Source organism: Stegastes partitus, unplaced genomic scaffold, assembly GCF_000690725.1.
Source record: "Stegastes partitus isolate 25-593 unplaced genomic scaffold, Stegastes_partitus-1.0.2 Scaffold83, whole genome shotgun sequence".
Lineage (NCBI taxonomy): Eukaryota > Metazoa > Chordata > Actinopteri > Pomacentridae > Stegastes > Stegastes partitus.
The window spans coordinates 340,042-356,788 of NW_007577814.1; the positions used below are offsets into that span (position 1 = coordinate 340,042).

Sequence of the window (16,747 nt, forward strand, 5' to 3'; positions counted from 1 at the left end):
CGTTTCCCAATGAGCGGGCTCGGTGGCTGCTGTCGTCATCAGGGCTGAGGGGGGGCGGGGGGGGAGCGGAGGAGGCGGGCTCTGATTGGCTGCCGCCGTTAATGAGCTGCCATTGAGGATTTTTTGGCTCGTGCGGAGGGGAGGTGTGTCTCGGGCTGCAGGAGAGCACGCCTCTCGCATAAATACTCCACACAGCTGTGGCTCTGATCAGACGCACCAATTTGGAGAGCAGAGTTGTGCACGCAAGGTTCCTCGCAATCGCCACTTTCGTTTTGCTTCCTCCTCCGGTGAAAGCAAAGCAGATTAAAAAAAAGAAAGAAAGAAAGAAAGAAAGTAGAGGGAAGTCAGTGGCAGTGATTAAATCTCCAACCCTAAACCTCCCTCAGCAGAATTGCCAGCAGGTGTGAATTCATGTCTGTATTTTCACCGCAGATCTACTGGTGAGTACTCGCATCTTTTCACCTGTTCACATGTGTGAGTGAGTTGGAGTGTGTTCTTTGTTTGGTGCCCTGTTTCCAGTCGATTCTTAGAACTACCTAGATTAAATATTAAACATTGGATTTGTTGGACTGACAGGCAACAGAACAATGACATGCCTGGTTGTGGTTTGGTGTGCTTGGTGATTTCCCTCAGAATCTGCTACCCCCTTTTTTTTTTTTTTTTGGTTGCTACACCCACTCTTGTTTCCTTTGAGATTTTCTGTGGGGTGTTGTCCCTGAAATTTGGAAATGTCACAATGCAGATGGGTTGGAAAAAAGAAGAAAATTTCTAGGTCTCTCTCCCCCCCCCTTTTTTTTTTTTTTTTTAAACCCATAAAGGTCTTTGGCAGGTAGTGCTGCTGCCTGTTCACAAAGGTCACAGTGGTCACACGGTGTCGTTCTGTTCTATTCAAAGATAAATGTGCTCGAATCCCCTTTTAATACTTTGTTTGTTTTAACCTCTTGACACGTAGCTGTGTTTGAATCGAGGAAGAAACTTGCTTTCATCTTTTGATCTGTAGTGCTGCAGGTGCAGTGCTTGTAGAGAAGGATGTAGGCACGTTATCTGCTGCTAATATCTGCTGTCAGTGACATTTTTCTTTCACAGTTGACTCCTTAATCCACTCCTTGATACAGGAATACGGGAGTGCATCGTTGTTTGTTTGAGCATTTCTGCTCTCTTATCTGCCGAACGCTTTCCTTTCTGTTGAGAGGATGTGCACGGTGCTTTGAAATGTTGTTTTGCGAGCTCCGTTCAAACCTCTGTAGGCTTCTGTCTTTCTCTACCAGGAAGTTCAGAGTCGACCTCTTTACTGTAACCACACTTTGCTTTCTTGCCTGTGCTTGCTTACAGTTGGTTTTTTGTTTCTGTCTTCGCTTATGTGTGAAATCTGAGAGCAACACTTTTAGAATAATCTTTACTTAACAGAGGGCTTCGCAAAAAGCTGCAAAATGCTTCACAGAGCCTAAAATCATCAGAATTTAAAAGACAAACTTTTCCTTAAGTTTATTTCAGAAACAGGGTTGGAATGTTTTTCTGCATGCTTCTTCCATCTCTACGTGAACAGGAAGACATTTTTCTCATGACACTTACTGGATCTCAATCACTGGATGTAGTGGCACATATAAGAGAACTTGGTGCAGTTTTCTAGACATGAAGCTTTCACTTCCACACACCGCTGAGGTAACTGATCCCTGATGTGTTTTCAGTAGCAGAGTCAACCCACAGGAATCTGGATACAACCCATTCATTCCTGCTCGCTCCTGGGGGTCTTACTCAGTCCTCCCACCACCCACATACCTGCAGAGCTGGTGGAAAGCATAGCGCTGGCATGGAACGTCAGCAGCTTTACCCTGTCGCCACACAGGCTGAGATTTATGATCGTAGTAGTAAGAACTTAGGGGGGTGGCACAGAGGGGGGAAACAATGTTGATAACGTAAGATTCAAGTTCCCCTCTTGTGCAGTGGGATTGTTGCAGAGAACACTTGGGCTCCTGTCAGCAAAAACAACCTCACAGACGAGAAAGGAGCTGGCAGGGTGTTTTTATAGTTCTGAGACGGATGCTTGAAAACAGTGGGTACATTTTAAAAGAATGATTTCACTGTCTTAAGTGAGGCTGGTGGGTCAAATGGCTTCAAGAGACCGTAACAAGTGTCTCATGTTAATGTGTGACTGCTGCATACTGTTACATGGGGGGTCAGAGTTGGATGATTAGGTGCAGTCAGTGTTTAAAAAAAGCAAAACTCAAAGAGACTGCGAAACACAAATGGTCTACTGCTCCAATGAATGCATGTAGACAAATGCATGGAGTTGCTGCATTTGTCTACTTTTCAAGTCTGAACCAGAAAGTATCGCATGTTGCTGGGTTGTGATTCTGGGATGATTGCAAAACAACAATTTAAAAAAAAAAAAAAAAAAAAAAAAAAGACGTCACAGATTCACTGATTGGTTACACAATTGTAGCTGGTAAAATCAATGCAGATCAAATTGCCAATTAAATGTCGGAGATGGTGCATCCAAATCAGATTTTTATCTGACCAGCAGAACAATTTGAGATAGTAATTTATCTTATGAATGGACAGAAATGTATCTGCAACGTTCTGCTCATTTAAACTTAAACTTGTTTTGGACTCAGGATGGTACCGTCCATCCATCTGTGCCCGAGCTGGCTGTGGCATAAAGAAGCTGGTATGTTGACTGAGTCAAGAGGTAAAGAGATTTACTACCACCTGCCCCAACAGCTTCAACTATTCAGTCAGTTTATGTTAAAATGTGAGTTTTGCCTGTAGAGTTCAGCAGTCTGTCCATTTTAAGTGTTTCTCCATTATGATGCAGCTGCATCATAGGACCATCACTTTCACATAGCTGAACGTCTGTGCACCAAAAGCTGTAGGTAACTAGTTGTGGTCCATGCTAAACTTGTGTCAGATTTACAGCCTGGAGAACTATTAACGTGTTCTAGTTCTGTTCTAGGCATTCTAGCCCGACACTTGAAGCACTCATAGCTGTGACTGTGGTCGCTGCATGTTTGTTTCCTCCCAGGTCGACTTGTTGCTCATGCACCCCCACTTCCTCCTCATTGTGCCCCCTTTATGTTTTATTAGGCCGATGTTCTGTTATTCTTAGCCGAGCAGGATGTTTATACGATCCAAGAACAGAAATATGACTGGCAAGGCCTGAGTGTTTATCTTTCTTTCCCTTCACTCCTTCCCTTCACTGTTCATCCCTCTGTCTCCTCCTCTGCTGCTTTCCTGCATGCCTGCCTCACCCTCCTCACCCTCCTCACCCTCCTCTGCACCCCACTCAAGGATGATATAAGTTCGAGAACAGCCCCAGCTGACATTTTTTCCATGTTAAACCTTCCGTATCCTTCAAGCCTCCTTTTTTCTTTTGTTTTATTTCTGGATATCCGGCTATTGTTTCGGCCAAGTATGGCGTGCCGTTTGCCTCGCACAGTAAAGGTTACTCACAGTAATTCAGTCAAAAGTCATTTTTAACATTTTCAGAGTCACCGTGCACCCTATTGTGAGGTCACTATTGCCTTATGAAAGCAACAAGAGGTGTGTGTGCGTATGTGCGCGCGCTTGTGTGTATAAATTTAGGGATGGAAAAACTGATAAATTGCTCCAGGGGTTAATGATCTCCTGGAATTGAATGACTCACGTCACATGATTCAGTTCTTCTCAGAATGAATTTATGTTAATTCTGCTTCTTAGTTTAGACCACACGAAGGCTGCAGTATATGGGCATCTAAACAAAACTATACAAATCAAAACTTCACTGCCTCAACAAGTGCTGGTGCACAATGTGGAGGCACTGAAATGAGGCCTAGAAATTCTGGGGGAGGAATCGCTGAATTCACAGCAATGAGTGATCCTGCATGTGATACTTCGTCTTTGAAAACTTCACTGTTATCCACTCGTTTATCAATGTATTGGTTTTTATCATCTTGTGTCATTTTACTCGTACGCCAGACTAAAGCATTCGTCAACAATAAAACTCTTTTGCTGTTTAAACCTGAAGCTGGAGCTTTGCAAAGAGTACTCTTCTGGATGACTCATACGTGGAGACATGAAGGCAGAACTGTGCTTTGCTTAGAAATCCCACAGAATATGTTTCATGTCATAATTGCAGATGAAGTGAAAGTGATGTAGTTTTGCCACAGTTTATTTTTTTACAGGGACTACTGTTTGTGTAACTTATCAAACATTAAAATGATTTAGTATTTGTTATCCAACAGACGTGGAGTTTTGATAGAGAAAGCTGTAGCACATGGTAGAATTAAGTCAGTGGAGAGCATGTTTTATGTAATCGTCCCTTATTTTAAACCCACGTTTTAATCACTACAATGATATATATATATATATATTTATTTTTATTTTTTTTTACCATTCTACTGTATCTAAAAATAAACATTTAAAATTCAAAGTAGGTCAAGCGAAGCCCTCACATCTCTTCCCCCCCAAAAAAGAAAACAAGTCCATTGAATCAGATAATGTGAGGATGTGAGTGAGCTTGTCGTGTTCTGTTTTCTTTGTCCTATATAGCCAGTGACCACACAAACCACAAGCCCGTGGCCACTGACCACTGGGCACCAGGCTTTAAATAGAGAGCGTGAGAAGGCCGCTCAGCATCTTGTCTCAAGGCAGCGTCTGTCAGTCCTGGGACGTGCTTCCAGTATTTTTTTTTTTAAGGCTTTACTACAACAATGCTGAATAGAGAATGCACTGAGGAGAGATAAACAACCTCTTGTTACTTTTATCTAAAATGGAAAGTTTGGCCAAGCTTTGATGGAACTGAGTGCATGAAGTTCCTCCCCAGTCAAATACCACAACACGCCCCCAGCAAACTCTCACAATGACTATTCTCTGGTTGCTAGTGCAAGAGCACATCATCCTGTATTTAGAAACGGCCACCTTATGCAAGCCACATCATGAGCTGTGCAGCTTTGCAGTGCATTAACACAGCCGAGCACCGACTGGATGTTTGGTGTGTTGTAGCCAAGAGCAGTATAAACAAAACTGTCATATGCAGCGAGGTAAATCAGCCGTGGCCTTCAGACTTTGGCAGCTTAGAGATGAATTGATAGCTGTGGTAATTTTTGGTTTTCTTCTTTTGGTACATGCCATTACGGATAGTTTTTACTTATCGTGACCTTTCATCCGTTTGTCCTCGCTGTATACAACCTGTCCCATAATATGTTTGATACGAGACAAACTAGAATCCTACTTATATGAAGCCCTTTCAGTGTATCAGGATGTCAGGCTAATACACCCAGATTTTTTTCTGCTAAACTTATTTGTTGACCCCATAAGCCATCATCACTGCATCTAATCAGGCTTCTGTTTCTCTTTCAACCCTGCAGCCCAGTGTTTGTACCCAGCCGAGATATGACTGAGGTGATGATCAGCAGCACCCCCATGGAGGACATGAGGCTCAGCCCCAGCAAGGACAGACTCTCCTTCCAGGTAGGACACACAGGCATGACAGTGGGTGTTTCTCAAAGTCAAAGACGCCTCCTCAGTCCTTCAGAGATTAGACAAGACTCCTTAGAGCAGTCTAGTGAGTGTGCATCATTATCAAGGTGGGTGTTTTGAGAACCTAGAGACTACTCACAGGTATCCTTGAAAACTCTTTGGGCGTAAGATTAGATCCTCGGTTGGAGGCTCCTCGACACTGGATGACGTCATAGAAACATGCCACTGCAGGTTGGGAACAGCTGCATTTTGTATGTGGTGGTGAAGAAGGCTCTATAATAGTTGTATATAAATTTATTTTAAATGTGCCAGACCACTGGGTCCCGAGCTTAATAGTTTTCATATAAAAAGACAATCATTTTAGAGCACTTCGACCTTGTTTATCCCCATGAGCCAACAAAAATGTTTTGCAGTTGAACAGCATGAAGATGATTTACAGATCTAACTTAAGTGCCAACTTACAGTTTTAATAGCTAAACAATGACAATACAATGCTAAGAAAACATTACAACAAAATTCCACATCCTTCTCTTTCTACCTCTAATGTGTTGAGAAAAGGCAGATTATACTTGTGACAGCTTTAGACACACTGAGGAAACGCATGTGGTGGAAACTGTCATTTACTTTGGTTGGTCACAAACTGAAACCGTGCAGATTCAGAGAGATGACAGAAGCAGCCATCAGGTGGATTTGACAAGTTGTTGCCAGGGGCTTTGTTTTACTGTCAGCTCAACAGGGCCGTCTTGGAAACCAAATTCACAGCCGCGTGCTTGGTTTTTTGTTGTCGTTTTTTTTCACAGTTGTACCTTGGTGGGGAAAAAAATTACAGGAGCTCCTGTTAAAACTTAAACCGTCTTATTGATTAAAAAAAAAAAAAAAAATTAATTAACCCTCTGAAACCCAAGCAGGTTTCTGGTCCTTTGTACTCATGGCTAGAATAGGAAGAACTCAACAATGTCTTCTGACACAGTCTGTCAGTTATAATGCCATAAACCCTAAGAAAGTAAAGTTTATTTTCTTTGATTACCCATTTTACAAAAATGGGGGGAAGAAAACAGGGCAATCAACATATACAGCATTTTTTCCAACCACACACAGATCCAACAAAGACAAAAAAAAAAGAAGACTCAACAAACAAAAGAAAGCTAAATAAATACATATAGTTAGCATACACACCTCCAAACAACCTTGGGGAAAAAAAACCCGCAAGTCAAACAAAAAATCCCCGAAAGGTTGGCAAGCAAACGGTAAAAAAACCCCGTAAGGAAAAACAGTTTTTTTTTAAAGAAATGGCCTAATTTGGGTGCTTTTTGTAAAGACAACATGCCCTTCAAATCCAGTGGGGAGTTTTGGGTTCGGAGTGAAAGCCATTTAAGATTTTGGACCAGAAGGTGGAAGACTTTTTAAAGAGGCCATCTCATCCTCAATGAGTTATATATTTATTGCTGGTACAGAAGTATGTATTCAGTACATTTCTAAACTTTACACAACAGCCTGTGTGTGCTGTATGCAAACAGACTCTGAGAGGATGTGGACTGACCCAGAGGAAAAGCCTGGCTTCCTTTTTCCTCAGTTCACACCCCAGCTGTGAGTCTGTCTGAGAGGATGAGAGAACTGAATGGGGGGGTAGGGGTACCAGAAGAAAAGGAGGATGCCAATGTGCCATTCTACCTTTTTTTTTTTTTTTTCATCTTCCCACTATGTCCAATGTCCCTGACTCCTTAGAGAATCGCTGTATGAAGCAATGATGCTGCACTAGTCACTTCCTCCATTACGAGTTCTGATGACTTTGACTCAAATTATGTGACCGTAAGATTCCAGATGTACTAATAAAAAAGGTATTGAAATGAATGTGACCTACAGTGCTAGAAGAGAAAACTGAGTGGATGGATGCTGACTTACCGAATTATCATATCAAAAGGCAATGTCATGATTCAGGCCCTTCCACCCGACTACACATGCTAGAAGAACCTAAAATAGCCAGCACTGTGCCTGGGTGATGTGTCGTCACTTCCCGTCACTACAAGTGAAACAAGCTATTACATGTGTTAGCTATGGGTCCAAAGGCAAGGTCACCCAAAGCCCAACTCCCCTTGGTGCTGACGCACAGTTAGGATTCGTGATGCAGGCCAGAATGCAGATACACTCAGGCATTATGCATAAACACAGATATGCTTGCGTACAAAATCATTCCTCTTGGCGTGGTTCTGTACACAGCTGGGTTTAAGAGAATGTAAAAGCCACTAATAGCCACATACATGCTTTCATAACACGAGAAATTCTCACATTCGCGAAGCATATTTATAGCTTTTTGTCTTTTTCCTCCCTTCTCATCTGTCTCCTATGGAATTCATGGAGACTTGGACACAGCTGGATCCCCTCTATCTCTTCTTGTCTCTCTCTCTTTCTTTCTCTCTCTCTCTCTCTCTCCTGCCTCATCTAATGCTTTCTTTCCACTCGGCTCTTTGCCCAGACAGCGACATCGCCCCCACCACCCCACCCCTCAATGTCTTGGAGTGAAATATGCAGGTCTAAAAATATTCATCCACTTTATCCAAACAACAGCAAAAAAAAAAAAAAAAAAAATGCTGTTCTTGGACCAGGAGTGGCAGGCTTTTTTTCCCCCTGGGCCATTTCTCCTGTTCCTGAGAACAGAGAAAGTCGGAGGCTGATGTCCAATCTTGCCAGGACAGGGAATGCATGTAATCTCTGTTGTCAGAACGTCTCTCATGCCCTTCAGTTCAGATCCAAACATTTGAGCGTGGCACGCTGCGTTTATAAGCAGACATATCAGTCTGGATTTCTACCGATTCCATGTTCTTTCCTAAGCCTTTTTTCCTGACTGCGTCCCCACAGATGTGTACAGTATTGAAACGCTGACTGGAAATTCTATTTATACACAAATCATGTCAAAGTTAATCTTTCACCTTTTTTGTATTTTCTTACTTTGATTCAAAATGCTATGATTATGCTCGAGTCTAATCTTCTGAGTGGGGGATGAGTTGGTAAGCAGCCGCTTGGCACAATGCCTTTCAAGGCACTGAGATTAAACATGATGCAGCATTTACAATGAGTTTCGCTACAGATGCCTCACATACCTGTATGCAGGTATTGATGCAACTCTTACTTGTGCAGTTATTTTTGTTTATTTTTTTTATTGGGCACCTTTGTATGCGGAAAGCCAGCTTAACTGAAGGAATGTGGGATGGGCAAGAGCAGGTATGCCACTGGGATTTTAGGCAACCACTTCCCGTCACAGATGTTTAGTCTTCACATCACTTCCTTCACAGTTGTTTAGCTTTGTATTGGTGCCTGCTGCACCTCCACAAGATTCAACCCTAAGTTCTGGTAACCAAGAGCCATTTGAATCTATCACAAACATGCTCACAAATAATTTTGTTTGCCTTCGAGATGGGACAGTTGACTTTTCTGTCTTGAAACAGCCTGACTTTCATTTCCAGAGACAAATGTTGTATTAATATTTAAAGATGAATAACCAGTCCGTTCCCCATGTGTTTCCTCTTTAGATATTCCCAGACCCCTCAGACTTTGACCGTTGCTGTAAGCTCAAAGATCGCCTACCATCCATCGTGGTTGAGCCAACAGAGGGGGAAGTGGAGAGCGGGGAGCTTCGCTGGCCTCCAGAGGAGTTCCTGGTCAGTGAAGAAGAAGAAGAGGAGGAGGAAGAGGAAGAGGAGGAACAGAGTAATGGCAGTATCCAAAATGGACAGCCAACACAGAATTCTCAGCACTAGAGGCTGTGCTGCATCCTCCCCCCAGATTTATTCTTGTTTCTTTCTGATGGACTCTCCTTTTCACACACTGGTTAAACTTCACCTCAGCACTTCAGAATACTCAACCGACACGTTCAGTGTCTCAGGATGCCATCTGGTTGCCCATGACACCAAAAAAAAAAAAAAAAACAGAAGTCACTCCCACAAGAGAAGCAACACACACCCACAAACTCTTTCTCACATGATAGTTTATCCCTCTGGACTGCAAAACCACGTAAACAGACCTGAAAAGATCAGAAGCCCTCCACCCGTCCATCGTGTCTACCACCGCTTGTGTCTCAGCCCAAACCGGATGTCCTGTTGGACGGCGGCAGCTCAGTGCTCCATGGACAGGTCTTATTCTGCAGGCGGGGCGACTGCTGCTCTGTGCTTTACTCCAAAATGGCTGGCGTCATGACCCCAGAGACTTAATGCATTGCGTTCAGAACTATTGTGGTACCCGTGGGAATTCTTGTACAGTACACTGTTTGTGTTCAGTTTCTGGATTGCTCTGTTAATTATTGTGATTGCCACTGCTGTCTGTACATTTGTCTGTTTTTTGTTTTTTTTTTTTTTTAGGAGAAATGGGTGTTTTTTGTGCAAAAAATATTGCTGGGATGTTTGTTTTGTTTTCCCCTCACAGGATTTGTCTAAATGATTCTTTAGTGACGTTGTGTCCGGCATTCACAGTAAAAAGAAAAAAAAAAAGAAAAAGAAACCTGGAATTATTTTACAGTGAGCAGAAAACAAAAGAGATAAAAATAAGTGAACAGCATGCTGTGCTAAGTACCTGTGTGATAAACTAATTTTACAGGCTTGTTATGCACCAAAGGCAGTGTTATGCTGTGATCCTCCCATCATCACGTTGGCCCCCTCGAAGCCTTATGATGAACAGCAGTCAGATGACAAAGCAAAACGCAGTGACTTTGAGAACAAAATGTGACGTAGGCAGGTTATTGTTTAAAGGAGAATGAGGATGGAAAAAATTGTAACTTTTGAAAAAGCACTTGATAAAGCAATGTACAGGTCCAATGAAGGATGTGTAAATACTTGTTCCCAGTGAGCCAACCCCTGAGGCCTTGTAGTGCGCTGATCGTGTTTCTATGGGTTTGTTTTACTCTTTAGAAACACTGAGCTGTACATGTCTGAACTGAGAGTTGACCGCGTTTCCTCGTCTTCCTGTTCTTTTTGAAAACAGCCATACTTTCGACACCGCGAAGTACAGGTTGTGGAGCATTTAGAGACACAATTCACAAATGAGAATACAGGAAAGAACCGAACCAGTACTCTTCATTTACATTTAAAATGACTTCTGATGTTTGCCAATAGCTGTTAATGGGAAACTGTATTTGTTCTCTTGGTAGCAATATGTCTTTTTTTTGCTTTAACTTTCCTTTCATGTAACTTCAAAAGTGGTTCGTTTTTCTCTCACAACTTACTGTTTGTGCAACAAGTCTGTGGAAAAGATGTCACTTTTGTGTACAGTCTGTTACTGTTATAGAAGCATGACTGAGATGTCTTTTTTTTTTTATTGTAAATTCTCATTTGAGTGGCATTAGGGCTGTGTACAGAACATCTCTCTCTTTCTCCTGTCTGTCACCTGCAGGTCCCACGTTGTTTTTGTAAAGCTCAGGGAGATTAGCCGCCATCTTTCTCTTGTTTTTGTTTTTTTTTTTGTGTGTGTGTGTGTGTGTTTTTTTTGTATTTAGATCACTTTTCTCGGTGACAATTGCAAAGGCTGTAAATAAACATTTGAATTTGCTATCCAACTGTGTGAGTCTGCTTTGAGAATAACTAACTTTAAAGGGGATGTTTCCACTTTATGACACAAGATGAAGTAAATGAGTGTTTCACAGGGGTAATCCTCCAGCGCAAGAGACTTTACTTGTGTGTTTACTTTCATTTTCCTTTATGTTAACCTACCCCCCCCCTTTTCCCCACTCACTTCACCTGCAGTGGTTACAGAAAAGCAGTATTATTTCCTGCTCTGCATCCTTCACATATCTTTCTCTCTCTCTCTCTCTCTACGAAAACAGATGCGTGTATCAAATACATGTATATATAGAAGCGAGAGCAGGCCACATGCTACTTCCTGTCTTCAACTTGCACACAAATCTACCTCCTAGTTGCTACAAAGTCTCATCCCTGAACTCTGAACAGCTTTCATTTCTAAGTTGTTAAAAAAAAAAAAGAGCAAGTTAAAAGTACTTGTCTGGAGAACAATGGTTTGACCTGCCAATCTTTAAAGGCTTTTACAGTTACAGAAGGATAGAACAGGGTAACAGCCTGTGGAAGCAACTCCTCACGCTCTCCCCATAAACACTTCACAATGATACAATAAAATGTGGTTGAGTGGAAAAGCTCTAATGGGGAACTGGGGGATTTACGGGGAATAAACAGAAAGCTTTCTGATCACTGTTACAATGGAAACTTCTCAGGTGATTTGCTGCTATGTACTATATTAGTGACCCGCTAGGTCAGGTTTGATTGCCGAGTACCGGGAATAGTCCGTCAGAGTTGCTGTGGTAGAGCCTTTGGAGGCCAAGGGCCTGATAGATTAGCCAAGGTGGTACTCTCAGGGCCTTACAGTCACTTCCTGGAAGGGGAACAATGAACTTCCATTCTGTCCCGCTTCCTTCTTCCTGGAAAAAATGGAGCATAAAGAGTTATTAATACCCTCCCAGCTGATAATGGTGGTCAGCGGCAGAGTGTGTGTGTCTGGCCCGGGGAAGCGGTGTCTCGTTCTGAACAGACTACAAAACGAACATCCGTTGTGACTTTCTTAATGACTGCTCCTTGATCTCAGTGGAAAAAGTCATGAGATCATGGAAAAAAGAAATCACAAGAAGTTAGAAAAGGACAGTCCTTAGGGAGGCTGAGTGAACTTGCATCCAGCTCCGCGGCCGTGTGACGTCAACCAGAGACCTCTGAACTTTGCGTCGTATTTCAGATATTACTGGCGAAAGCAATATACTTCAGTTTAATAAAGAAAGGTCCTGTGTTCCTGAGGCTAAAGGAGATATGAAAGGGGGCCCTGCAGCATCTTTCCATAGCATTTTGACATTTTAAGGGGCTGTTATCTTTAGCTGTTTTCCTTCAGCCACTACTCAGCTGATTGGGCCTGTGAAGAACCTTTACGGTTTACGTAATGCAATCCTGTGACCAGGGTTCGCTTTGCTTCTTCAAACACGACTACAAAAACAAAACTGAGATTGGGAACTGAAAAAAGTATTAATAAGTGTTCAACATTTTTTACATAAAGTATGAAAGTGTTGTTTTTTCACTTGACTGCATTTATTATCTAACATCTGATCAACAGGTCAAAGTTTAACTGCGAGAATGTTGGACTGTAACATCTCAGTTTAAATGTGCCGAAAGGATTTTTTTTTGTTTTAACAATCTCTTCACTATAAACAAAGGGGTTTCACAGAAATGCAAACTGCTCATATGGAACAAAGCTACAGAATGATGTGGTTTTACAACATTTGAATCCGAACAACAGTTGTTTGGTTGTTTACTTGTGTTGTAAATCTGTAAGACTGTCATTCAAATCTAATAAAACTATACACACAGAGACTTTATCTAAACCCACCAATCAGCATCTCTAAAGCTCACCCACACATTACCTTTTGTTTGTTTAATCTGTGCAAAAACCACCAAGTTCATATTTACGGTACAGACATGAGGATAATACCGATAACTGTCAGCAAGAAATCAATCAAACATATTTCCCCAAATGTCTCCGTATTGCATTGAACTGCTTTTCCCTCTTTATTTGAAATTTGATTGTGGTTTATTTAAAGTGTACTGTCACTTTACGATGTGAAACCAAGCTTTTAGGAGCTTTATTCTTAGCTTGCCCCCTGAACGCGCCCTCATGTATTAAGCTGAGTTCACCCAAGATCTTCAGCACCTTTATGTCTTACATCCTTTGAGTAAAAGTAATTTCTTTACACTATAAATCTCTGCCTTAACTACCCCGCCGGTGGTCAGAGGTGACAGCATTCATTTTGCAAATGGTAAGATGAGCACTCGGTGAGAACTCGGTGACACAGGAGAACGGAGAGTGTCTGGCACACCATTGTTGGCATGAGACGCAGTATCTTTAAAAGTGTGTGGGAGCGTGTGTGCCTGGCGATGTATTAAAACTGTTGTCAGAGTCCTCCGAGTGAAGTCACTGATAGCTCTTCTAGCTCATTCTTGGAATTCTTTCCAGTGGAAACAATCCCATCGCTGATCCCAGTGTGTCAGCAAAGTCTGACCTGCCAACCCCTGAATTCTCCCTGACTCCCAACTATAGTCCACATTAACACTGTTTCACTGTCACTCCTCTGCACATAAACTCACACCGACCCCCTTTCATTTCCTATAACATAAGCCTCCCTCCTCTGTATGTCATGAGGAGAAAAATAATGTTTTTTCCACTCCTGCTTGCTTCACATTTTACTTTTTGATCCAGTGCAGTTGTTTTCTTGTTCTATTTTTTGCTCTCCCAGACTTTTATCCCATTCTGTTGTTTCAGCAAGGTTCCCATACTGACAGACAAAATGTACTCTGCATTCCCACAGTGCAGGTTATGTTTCATTATAAACAGTGCCCCTGCTCTTATAACCTTGCTATTTCAGTGCTGCAACCTTACTGTATAAACCGCCGAGTTTTATTCTGTGTGTTCATGCATAACTGCGCCCGTGTGTTTGTGCTAAGCTTGCAAACATGAGCATGTGCTTGGAGGTTTTATGTATAACCGTGTCTGTTATTATGAGTGCCATGTGCGTAAGGGAAAGATTCTTTTCCCATGGTTCCCCAAGTGTGAGAAGAAAGTAGAGCTCTCAGGACATGAAGCAAAAAAACTCTGATAGTTATTTATAACCTGTCTGGAGACGGCCCACCAAGCGTAGACACATATCTGGCACCGTCAACAAGAGAAGAGCTAGAATAAGATACGCTAAGAGGCATACAACAAGAGGAGGGGGATTAAAAGGTGAGAGAGTCAAGGAAGGATGTAGAGGAGGTAGAGCATAAATAATACTGCACCGTCGCATTGCTATATCGTAGTTTAAAGACCAGTTGTCTGTCTCTGTGGCCCATTTAGATAAGAGTTAGATAAGGTAAAATGCAACTACAGCAAAGACGACACTCGGAAACTCGCTCAGTGTCATCATGCCCTAATAAACTTTAACTAATGTACTTTCCAAATGACACTGTGAGCCACACAGAAGGAGAAAAAAAAATGAAAAAAGAGAGAGAGAGAGAGAGAGAGAGAGAGAGAGAGAGAAAGAAATGGCATGCGACTGCTGTAAAGTGAGTGAGGTAACAAACTGTGTAAGCTGGCCTTTCACTGAATGCGTTTGACATTTGAAAACCCCACAGCAACATGTGATACACCAATAGAGAACAAAGACCACATAGTAGCGACGGCTGGTTGAATTCCCCGCAACTTCCCAGTAAATCAGAGGCAAACATGCTTGATCCTGCCAAGCTGTTCTTTTAAGACGTACATCAGCAGACCAGCAACCGAAGACACAATGCAACTGCTGGATTCACACCTACAGGACATGTGGATCCTCGGCTTCCAGCACCTTGGGGCCCATTTTCTGTTTACCCGGGTGATGTAAGGTGCATCTCAAGCTTTTAAAGCTGTGATCAATACAAGACTACTGGCATGATGACATCTGCTTTGTGCTGTAGTTCTGTGTGTTAATGTGCTAAGCCGCAGACAGCAACTCTTCCATAGGCTGTTGTTGATATAAATAGAAAGCTTATGGCCCCACTACTTTAATCCTCACTGCCTAGAGACCCGGGTGGAAAAAGAAAAGGAAAGAGAGAGGGGACGGACACAGAAGGAGACAAACACACAGAAATTAAGATGCAAAAGTGGAGTTACAGTCATGTGCTTGCTCCATGTGGTACAAGAGGACGTGAAATGAAAGTAAAGAAGTTTATCCATACATGTCCCCTCACTGAACTACCAAGAAAGCACATGAGGTCACTCGAGGCAAGAATGTTTAATAAAAAAACAAACCAAACGTGTGTTTTTTTAAAGTTGAACCTCATTAAAGTGCTATCAATAGACTCCATTGAAAATAAACCAAAACGCAGCGTTCAATGCCCGAAAAAAGTCACATGAGCTTGTGTGAGTGGAATGGCATGTTGACCGTGAATTAATGTTGTTGCCGGTGTCAAGATTTATCAGTTTGATTTAATTTTGAAAAGGTTAGCTTGGCTTACCTCCCAAGTTGACTTTTATCAGCAAACATGTGTATGTGTTTTATGTTTTTGATAGATCCGAATGACTGATTTTATTTTATTTTTTTTCACTGGAGGGCTTTAATACTTGGAATTCTCTAAAGGAAATATCATTAGGAGTACCTGATCTTAATGCTTTCGCTAAATTATCTCAGACAATCGTCATTAATCTTGTGGATGTGCTGCTCCTTTGAAGGTGAGTTGGCACCAAGCTGAAAAAATTAGGGTTTGTTTCAGAGCAAAGTTTTTCCGTTCCCTTCTGAAGTGATGCGTTGACCCTTGAGAAGTTTATACTGATAAAGCTATACAGTTCACTCTGTCTCTCAGATAGAGTGCATGCCATAGTGAGCAGGTCATGGAAAAGTCTTGAGTTTGACTAAGTGCACTCTCTCTTTTACCCTGTCTGTCAGTCCGTCTCTACCTCACTCGCTTCATTGCATGCACGCACACACACACACACACACACACACACACACACACACACACACACACACACACACACACACCGGAGAGTAGGTTTGCATGCTCGGATACACTCAGACACATTGACCAATCTGAGCACACACACATCACTGAATGCTGAGGTAATTTGTAACAGTAGAGCTGCTCATAACTGTGGGTAAAAGAAACAAATGACACATGCTGGGATTTACACTACTTTAAAAGGCTATGTTGGAGGAATCAGTCAAGAGGTATATCATCGATACCATACAGAATGAGCTTACAAACAAGGAGATCTTGGGGAAGAACGCCGCAACATGAGAAAAACCTCTCAAGCACTCGAAAGAGGCTCAGCGAGCTCAGAGCAGAAACAGAAGTCCAGTGGACTTTTATTTTGGTGATTTCAAACATGATTTAAAGGTATTTAGGTCATTGCAAAGGTTCAGCTTCCTGAAATGAAGGAGGTAGAGTCTATGTGAAACAATGTGAAGCCTACTTCTTATTTACTCTTTAAATATTTCTACCAAGGGCCAGAAATGATGAACTTCTGCAGTGTTATAGACCCGCTCTGTTCATGGTTAACCTGTATTAATTATTAAAAGGATGTAGTTAATTGGATAATTGTGGAGTTTTTCTTTCCATTCTCACCTTGCTACAAGGTTCACTTTAATTAATGTTGTACTGACAGGTTACGTGGTCAACTTGTTTAACTTCAGTATTGTGGGGATTGACCTCTTTCCCTTGTGTGATTGTTCTAATACAGCACTGAGCCTAAAAGACTGATATTTGACAACTTAGTAACAAGTGATTTTGGACATTAAAATTACACA

General features: G+C 42.0%; 1 protein-coding gene across 1 annotated transcript; it reads left to right on the forward strand.

Annotated features, from left to right (window-relative positions):
• Positions 1-237: 237 nt before the first annotated feature.
• lbh (LBH regulator of WNT signaling pathway) lies at positions 238-10,999 on the forward strand. Its single transcript, XM_008276901.1, has 3 exons — positions 238-440; positions 5,346-5,448; positions 8,985-10,999. Exons 1-3 carry the CDS (start codon positions 412-414, stop codon positions 9,210-9,212), a joined length of 360 nt encoding a protein of 119 aa, XP_008275123.1. The 5' UTR covers positions 238-411; the 3' UTR covers positions 9,213-10,999.
• The last annotated feature ends 5,748 nt before the right edge of the window (positions 11,000-16,747 follow it).

Excerpts from the sequence above, each read along its gene's own strand:
- lbh (XM_008276901.1), top strand. The coding sequence starts at position 412 with ATGTCTGTATTTTCACCGCAGATCTACTG. Across the intron at positions 441-5,345 it reads TTTTCACCGCAGATCTACTG|CCCAGTGTTTGTACCCAGCC; the intron begins GTGAGTACTCGC and ends TCAACCCTGCAG. Across the intron at positions 5,449-8,984 it reads AGGACAGACTCTCCTTCCAG|ATATTCCCAGACCCCTCAGA; the intron begins GTAGGACACACA and ends TTTCCTCTTTAG.